This window comes from Papaver somniferum, chromosome 7 (genome assembly GCF_003573695.1).
Source record: "Papaver somniferum cultivar HN1 chromosome 7, ASM357369v1, whole genome shotgun sequence".
Taxonomy (NCBI): Eukaryota; Viridiplantae; Streptophyta; class Magnoliopsida; order Ranunculales; family Papaveraceae; genus Papaver; species Papaver somniferum.
In genome coordinates, this window is record NC_039364.1 from 27,525,091 (window position 1) to 27,534,193 (window position 9,103).

General features: G+C 36.0%; 2 protein-coding genes across 2 annotated transcripts; both read left to right on the forward strand.

Annotated features, from left to right (window-relative positions):
- Positions 1–1,873: 1,873 nt before the first annotated feature.
- LOC113300619 lies at positions 1,874–5,672 on the forward strand. Its single transcript, XM_026549825.1, has 6 exons — positions 1,874–2,077; positions 2,493–4,197; positions 4,294–4,326; positions 4,956–5,009; positions 5,101–5,150; positions 5,370–5,672. The coding sequence occupies exons 2-4, from the start codon at positions 3,607–3,609 to the stop codon at positions 5,007–5,009; spliced, it is 678 nt and encodes a 225-aa protein (XP_026405610.1). The 5' UTR covers positions 1,874–2,077; positions 2,493–3,606; the 3' UTR covers positions 5,101–5,150; positions 5,370–5,672.
- On the forward strand, positions 2,687–3,583 carry LOC113294426. Its single transcript, XM_026542822.1, has one exon. The coding sequence runs from the start codon at positions 2,687–2,689 to the stop codon at positions 3,581–3,583; it is 897 nt and encodes a 298-aa protein (XP_026398607.1).
- Positions 5,673–9,103: the final 3,431 nt, after the last annotated feature.

Below are 9,103 nucleotides of genomic sequence, written 5' to 3' on the forward strand. Positions count from 1 at the left end.
CCAAGAATTGCCAGAAGAAGAACTTGAACAATTTGACCCTGATGATTATGAAGTAAGATGCAAGAATATGTGGTAAGTTTGGATTTTTGCATATTGATTTTAGGTTCACAAGTATGTTTTTTTTAGTTTGATTTCAACTTGCTTATAGTTTCTTTTGTACTTCGCAGGGAGAGGCAAAAGAGTTGCTACAAACTGAGCAGTATAGTAAAGAGACCCATGTGGACAGGGATGCAGTCGCGAAGGTGGGTGCATATGAAATTCAGATTGCTATTTGTTCTTATAAAAATAAAATCTTTTACTTACTAACTCATTTTATTTACTTGTTTGTAGGTATTTGGGCGTGATCGTGGGGGCTTCGTTAGAGGTATGAGAGGTGGTGTCTCGAAGACTGAATTGCCTGCTTCTGCAATTCCTAGGGAGCAGTTGCGACAAGAACAGTTGAAGAATAGAGTTATTGAAGATCGTCTCCGAGTTCTTAAGGAGTATGTTGAGGCAGCTAGGGGGGGTGGCACCAGCAATGTTAATACTGGTCAGGTAAGATTTTGGTCTTACTAACTCATTTTAAACAATGTAGTTATTGAATCGGTAACCATTTAGTTTTCACTATTATTCTTATGGAGACCTGTTATTCTTTTTTGACCTAAGGGGATGTTAACATTGTCTTAGGATATGGATGTTGGTACTGGTTCTGAGCATAGGGCTCACAAGGTAGTGTTGAGGAATTTAAGGAAGAGATCTGTTGTATTTGGCCGTGTTGATCCGTGTGCACAACCAACAAGTGGAGATTGTTTGATCCTCATTGATCAAATTTTGATACCTGTTGAGGATCTGTATGATGGTGTTGGAACTCTTGGTGACATTTCTCTAGTCGATATGATTTTGTGGCCATGACACTCGGTCACCTACGATGATCCAGATTTTTAGTTCTCCTGAACTTGGAAGTTCAGTTTTTTTGTGGAGGTTGTTAGAACTTTATGGGACTTTTTTTTTTGGGCACAATGAGTTTGGGAACAAAATGGAAGTGATATGTGTAAGTATTTTGGGATATATGATCTTGGGTTATAGATGTAGCTATTTTGGGGGAAATTTTTTTGTGTACAGTTGAAGTGTATTGTAGTTTTGAGTCTCATCTCTTTTTATGTAAAGAAGAGGACACTCAAAACAAGTTAATAAATGTTGTTCAGAACTTGTGAGTTCTCTGACGGATATCTATCTATATATATATGTATTAGCGGGTTTAGGAGCCCTGCTCTTATCTAATTATATGTAGCTTTAGCAGGTTTATGAGCCCTGCTCATATCTAATGAAATATATTGGTATCACCAATCTTGTTCAGTTTTAAACTTGGTTTTCATTTCATTAACTTTCAATCTTGTTCAATTTTATCCTCATCTTTTCCTGTTTTCTCCTCTCAAAGTCTTTTGACAAAACTTAACTTCTTTTTCTGTTTTCTACTTCAGTTATGTAGTTTGAATCAAAATTCAAAGAAAGAGTTGCAACACAATTTGCAGTCTTTTTAAGAAGTTAGATTCATGAACTTTCTACCATCAGAATTTTCTAAAGAACTTTCTACCATCAGAACTTCTTTTTAAGAAGTTAAATTAATGAAAATAATCGACTGCTTATAATGCCATCAGAACTTTCTACCATCAGAATTTTCTAAATAAAACTTCAACTTGTTTCTCATGCACATCCGATTCAGCCCATTCATCTCCAGCTGACTCAGGTCAAAATCTGACTCAGTCTAGGTTTATACCAGCCATCGAGAAAATAGAAAGACCATATTATCGTCTTTCTCTATCTCTCACTCTTATGAAAGGCAGTTCTCTCAGAACATTTTTTTCTTTTTTCCTATGTTGATGATTTGATTTCTCTCAGACAGATCTAATACTCCTCTCACTCTCAAGCAATTTTATTGCTTCTCTCAGACAAATTAAATCATCAACATGGGAAAAATCTGGGAGAATAGATGGTTGTGTTACTAGTTAGGGTTCAACAACTTTCAGAAGATTTGGAAACTGCTAGCTCACCTCTGCTTTCAGGTTTCATCAGAGCTGCAACTCACCAACTTATTAGGGTATGTACTTTACTCCGAGTTTCAATTTCTGAGTTAAATTCTGAGCTTCAAGTTATTAGGGTAATAAATTTTTTTAGGGGTTTTGTTTAATTAGGTCAAAATTAGTAATTTTAGTGATATAAAGTGTATATCAACAGTAATTTGACTAAAATTTTCGAATTGGGGGTTGTATCATTTATATATCAGTCATATTTTGACTAAAAATTTGGAATTGGGGTTCTATCATTTTCACTGTATTTACAATCTTCCCAATATCTACCCAAATAGTTACCGATAGAAACATATATGTTCTAGTTTACTTTATACCCACTTTCAAACACTTTTTTTTTGTTCTGATTCATGTATTTTTCTCCTAAATTGTTGTTGTATTTCGTAAATTGTTGGTTCTGATTTATGTATTTCATTTTTTATGCAGATGTCTCGACGTCGTGTTGTTCCTCCAAACAAAGAATGGATTTATGCACCTAAGTATTCACCTCGATGGGTTGCCGGTGTTCAATCTTTCAACCAATTTACAAGAGACAGTCTTGGTGAAGCTAGCAATGAAGTTCGATGTCCTTGCATGAGATGCAAGATTTACAATAATTTATTCTGGAGAATGGATTCGATATGACATACCAAACATGGATCCATCATGGAGAACAACCTAGTGATCATGTTTTCAATGTTGAAGCTCCTCCTCCTCTACCCGCTAATCATGTTCTGAATGAAGATGCTCCTGTTTCGAGATTGCACGACTTGTTTACTGAGACATTAGGACGTGCAGTTGGTGTCAATAACTTTGAAAACTTCCATAACAATTCTGACTGTCCCTCGGGTGATGATATTGAAGATGGTTCTGGTGGTAATAATCAAGATAGAGCTGATGTCAATGATGTCAATTACAATAAGCAATTGCAAGATGCGGCGCAACCCTTATATCTAGGTTGTAGTGCTGAACATACAAAACTATCGACAACAGTTTGTTTACTTAGTATGAAAGCAAGATATCAATGTTCTGATGTTTTCATGACCATGTTATTGGGATATTTGAAAACTATTTTACCGGCTGAGAACACGTTACCTGATAATTGTAGGAAAGCTAAGGATATGATTAAACCGTTTCAGTTTCCGGTACAAATTATCCATGCTTGCATTAATGATTGCATTCTCTATCGGAAGGATTATGCTGATTTAGAGGAGTGTCCTAAATGTAAGGAAAGTAGATGGAAACAGCCGCCAGAAGGGAGTATTCCAACTACTAGAAAGTTGTCGGTAAAGATACTTAGATATTTTCCAGTTACGGAAAGGTTACAACGAATGTATAGTGTCCCTTGGATAGCTGAGCTGATGATTTGGTATTCTAAGGTTGTGGAAAGTGCTACACACATGCGGCATCCTGTGGATTCTTCTCAGTGGAAGTCTATAGATCGAAAGTGGCCTGAGTTTTGTGAAGAGAAGCGACACGTGCGTCTGGGACTAGAAACTGATGGTTTTAACCCTCCCATGACAGATTTTCATGGTTAAGAGGACAACTTGAAGGCACTCCCATGACAGATTTTCGTAGGCTCACAATTGGGCCGACGATCCGCACAATTTCGTATAATTCTTATTGTATTAATGGATATCTATTCTATACAGCAGATGCAGAAAAACATTTGACTACACAAAATAGTAGAGTCACAATGAATGCTTGCACCATCTTTAGAGAAAGTTCCGGGGATACTAACCTTGTCGATGATGATACTACATACTACGACGTTCTGAAAAAGATACTTGAACTAGACTATGGAGTTTTCACAGAAGTTGTTTTTTATTGTGATTGGGCACGATTCGAAGACAAAGTACATGGATCATATGTAGATCGAGAGACAAAGTTGAGGTTTGTCAATTTTGAAAAGTTTGCGAGAAGCTCAAAGGAAGAAGACGAGCCGTTCATCCATGCTTCTCAAGCTAGCCAAGTTTTTTACCGTAGCGATTTGACTAGAAAGCATTGGAATCTGGTTTTTGAATCTCCTATAAGATCACACCCCCATATGAATGCTTTTGAAGATCCATATGTCTTTACTGCAACCTCTAGTGATGTTCCATTGATTTCAGAAACGATTGAAGATGATGATTATTGGAGTGGAATTGCTCAGGTAATAATGCTTTGTTTCAACACTTGTTTATTTATTTGTTTAATCTTCTTATGTGAAAAGAGATTTGAACAATCATTCACCTCTTGATGTTGTCAGGGAGATGATGAGTATTCGGATGTAGATGATCAGGTAATAATGCTCGTTTCAATAAAATGTTTGTCCATTTCAATGAAAGCTTCTTTTCTTCTTACCATACATGTGTTAATTGCTGAACAGTAATGCAAACTTACATAGACTTTGCAATTGAGATACTTTCTAGGGTTAGATAATCACATTATGTTGTCCTGTACATTTATCTCAACTAGTTGGGGTATATCCACAAATATATTTAGAATAGAATTCACATTACAATGTGCACTGATTCTGAACAAAACCATGAGTTGGTTGATGAGAATAATCTGATACTATATGGCAACAACTGTTTATTGATATTAGACTATGCAGTGGTTTAGCTAGTGGCGAACACAATTGACATTATCCAGAAAGAATGTGAAATTTTAAAGATTGTCTGGTGATAGTTTTGTATATTTATCTCAGACCTGGTGACATTTTTGATTTCTTTCCAAGGATTAATTTTTAGTAAATATGTGATTTCATTGTAGTGGTACAGTTTGCCCCTTCGGTTATCTGAATTCTATTTGTGTCACATGAATGAATGTACACTTAATTTCCCCTTTGGTTAGCTTGAGGAAGTGGTTTTAAATTATTTTTATCTTCTTTATGTACATGGATATTTATTCCCTTCTTGATACTGTCAGGAACTAGCACTAGCTGAATGTGCAGATGATGAATATTCCGATGGGGATGCTTAGGTAATAACGCTCTTTCAATCCTTGTTTATTTGTTGTTGTTTTTTATCTTCTTTAGGCACATGGAGATTCATTCACTTCTTGATGATGTCAGGAACTAGCTGAATATGGGTTGTAGATATTCAATCACAATGTTTTTTCGAGGTATATGTCTTTGCATACTCATCATGCCTATGGTTTTCACTGCCTATATATGGTTTATTTGTTCATCTCCATGTTGATGTTAGCAATAAAGTCATTATGTAAATGTTGTTGCTGCTGTTGTCTTGATGATGAGTCTGTTAGACCACCTCCGTGTATATTATGTTTGAAGTCATGTAAACCTAGCATATAAGGTCTGACTTACGCTTCTTCTGAATGTAGTTCGATACCTTCATGGATGTCGGCACTCTGTTCCCGATGGTCTCATCAGGCTAACTGATGTCATGATTTATGGTAAGATTGTTGTTCCTGCTGGATATGGAAATGTTGGAAAGGGTAGTTCGTCTACAGTTCTGCTCTCACACAAGCTAGTGCCAAGATCCTAATGAATGAAATTGTTTTTGAAATTCTCAGGACTTGTATCACTTAAGAAACCTTAATAATTAGAAGTTTTTTTTAATGATTTTGGACTAAATTTATGAGTACAGTTCAATGTAATGGAGCTATCATTTGGTTTTAGACGAATCAGGTTCTATATGGAATTTGAATTTGAGAATTTGAATTTCAAACTTGAGTAATGTCATTTGAATTTGAATTGTCATTTAAATTTCAGTGTAATTTGAGTTTCAATTTAGTATAATTGAATTTGAATCAGATTTATTTGAGCCCAATCAGAATAACTGGAATCAGCTAGCCAGATCTGACTAATTTTTTATATATTAAAAAAATTAAATCTACGACGATATCCAGGTGTCGTGCGTAGCGACACTCATAAAGCATCGTAATTCAGGGGCATTCTGAAAGTGTCATTCCAGAAAAAGACACTAAATATGCGGCACTTTCAGCAGCAATCTGAAATTGTCGTTTAACTCGTTAAAGCGACAATATCTGACTATCTTAAATCGACTGTTTTCCACTAGTGTGGATCAAGGTTTACTTGCTGGTGTTGTCTTCACACACGATTTTTCCACAGAATCCCCCTGCGAGGTCTCGCGATTTCTAATTGTGTAGACAGTTAATCGACGATTACTTATCTCATAACTTCTACTAGCTATAGAACAATCAATAGACTAATCTATAGTATGCATCCCAAATCAATCTAATAACCAGTCATAAACCCTAGACATGGTAAAGACAAACGATGATGATAAAAACTCTCAATATATTTGTTTTATTAAGAGTTAATTAGTATTTGGGTCGTAAATTTTGACCTTATTTAGTGTTTGGGTCGTAAGTTTGTCCATTATAGTATTTGGGTCGTAGACCCGTTAGTCAAAGAGGTCAAACTGTCAGGACCCGGTAATGACTCACGGCTGTACAAAAACAAGGTAGACTGGTTTGAGACTTCTATCGAACACTTGATGGGCAGGACCTGGTAATGGTATAGTTCGCGAACAAATGCTCTTTTGGTACTCTCAAATTCCCTGCAAACCCATATCCAAAACAGACTAGACATTTCTGATCATAAGCCATATAAGAGACATCAATCGCCACTATACATTGCTCCAAACCATCAATAGCAAATATAATTTAATGGCTGCAAACTAGTTGAATGTCAGCAAAACCTCCCCTCTTCTTTTCCAATTTCTTCCTGTAACTATGTCCAAATTCCAATCCAAAACCAACACATCCCCTGTTTCTTAATAAACTCTGAAATCCATGTTTAATCTCTTCAGTTCATTTACAGTTTCAATGGCAGAAACCTCCCCTCTTCTTTACTGCTTAGGTGCTCATAATTTTTCGAATATACAGTTACGAAGGAGATATGCGTATGAAGTGGAGAGCCTGGTATTCGATCTTTTTGCAAACTACTGGTAATGGAAGGATTGGGACTTGAAACTATTACCATGTTTGAGTAGATTTTTATGCCTCTTTGTTATGTGAATTAAAGTTTCAATTGAATCAGGTATTTTCCTATCATCTCATCTCAGCAAGGAACAACTGGATTTCCCTGTCGTCAATGCTCCTTTCCTACACAAATCTGATCCTTCCTCCTTTTTCCCATTTACTACTTCACTGTGATCCTACACGAATCTGTTCTTTCAAGGCCATTGCCATTTTATTAACGGAAATTAACGGATGTTAACAGCTAGACTATTTGACCAGTTTGACTAACGGGTCTACGACCCAAACACAATAACGGACAAACTTACGACCCAAGCACTAAATAGGGCCAAAATCTACGACCCAAACACTAATTATCTCTTTTATTAATAAAGCTTTACGCTTAGAACATTGAATTCATCCTTAATCAACGAACGATTTAGCTACTCATATTACAAAAAAGATGAATAATGGTGGTTTCCACCTAAAGGGGTAAATCCTAGGTTTTGGTATAGAACTTGTGATATGAGATTGTTCGATAGATGATATGTGAAAGGCCTAATACCTATTTTTATATAGGTTTACAATGCTTGGCCATCAAGTATCTGGTTCGGTTCAAGAACCCGACCCGAAAATACGAAATAACGACCCCAAATGTGACCTTAGACCTTGACAAGTATGCATACCCGTTCGCATACTTGCTAAGTATGCGTACCGGTATGCTACCTCAAATTCCAGCAGAAAATTTCGGAACTACGTTTGCATACTTTACTGTCTTCGGTATTCGATAAAAGCTTGTTTTGGCCACAACTTCTTCGTCCGAACTTGGAATGACCTCATTCTTTTTGCATTCTTTTTATCTTTCGATTATATTTAAGATGATGATGAGAAATCCTTAATTTGAATGAGTTAATCTCGGTCTTTGGCCCGTCTCTTGATTTTGAGCGTTTTGCTCCTTTTCGTCGCACTTCTTCCACTTCTCTTGGACTTGGGCACTAGGATACTTGGAATACTTCTCTTATTAGCTCTTTATAATACTTTTGTAGGATCAGAATCTCGCAACAGTGATATCTTAGCGAAATTATCAACAACACAACACAACAGTGTCGCAGAACAATTTTAGAAATGATATAATAAACGACGTCAGCTAAAATCATGAGAAAGATGTGATGGTCCTACGAAAATTAGAGATTTTGCGAGATTAACATTTGTAAGGTTGCGAGAATGTCGCAAGCCATATTCGAAAATAAAGGACAGATTAGCTGTCATCCATTATGTACTTCCCTATAAATAGTCGCTCAGTTGTAAAGGAAAGAGAGAGATATTTTTTGAGTAAGAAACAAGTAAATAGGAGAGAGAAAGTCTAGAGCAGAGGTCATTCTTGATTCTTTTATATTTTCTTGTAAGAATATTCAAAGATTGATCAATAAAATTAAGAGTGTAAATCTAAAAATGAGTTGAGTAATAATGAAATCATATGAGGGGTCTAGTGTAGGATTTCCTGCAACTACATAATGGCGCTAGAAACAGGGACTTCAAGATCGAAAGTTGAAGATTGTTGTTGAGAATGTTAAAATCAAGAAAGTGATTAAATAAATCAGTGAACCAGTTAAAACAAAGATGATTAGAATTAATGAAGATGACAAAAGATTTGAGTCTAATATGATAACAAAAACAATGGTTAATGAATTCCATGAAAACATCAAAGGAAGAATACATACACGAAATTTTGAAGGAAGGAAGGTTATGGCGGTAGAAAAGACATCACCCTTGAAAGATTGGGAAAAGCAAAAAATTACATTCATGGCGGCAGAAATACCAAAAGAAAATTTGAACCACACATCTTCGTTGGTTATTACAGTGCCTACTGCGCGAAAAGAGAAGGGGACAACAACAAAATCCATGGGAGAATGGATATTGAACAAAACTTTAATCGATACAGGAAGTTCAGTGGATATAATATTTTATCATGCATTCCGGGGAATGGGATTTAAAGATGAAGAAATGTCCAGTTCAACATATTTTGTTCAGGGCTTTGGAAAATCTACAACAAAACCTAAAGGAGAAATAGTGGTTCGAATTCCACTTGGAGAGATCGAAACACACGTAACACTGTGCGTGGTGGATATGGA

What these genes read in the sequence shown, in the direction of transcription:
- LOC113294426 (XM_026542822.1), top strand. Translation starts at nt 2,687, where the DNA reads ATGACATACCAAACATGGATCCATCATGGAGAACAACCTAGTGATCAT.
- LOC113300619 (XM_026549825.1), top strand. Translation starts at nt 3,607, where the DNA reads ATGACAGATTTTCGTAGGCTCACAATTGGGCCGACGATCCGCACAATT. An exon ending in ATTGGAGTGGAATTGCTCAG is followed by an intron (nt 4,198 to 4,293) that starts GTAATAATGCTT and finishes TGATGTTGTCAG; the next exon opens with GGAGATGATGAGTATTCGGA. An exon ending in ATTCGGATGTAGATGATCAG is followed by an intron (nt 4,327 to 4,955) that starts GTAATAATGCTC and finishes TGATACTGTCAG; the next exon opens with GAACTAGCACTAGCTGAATG.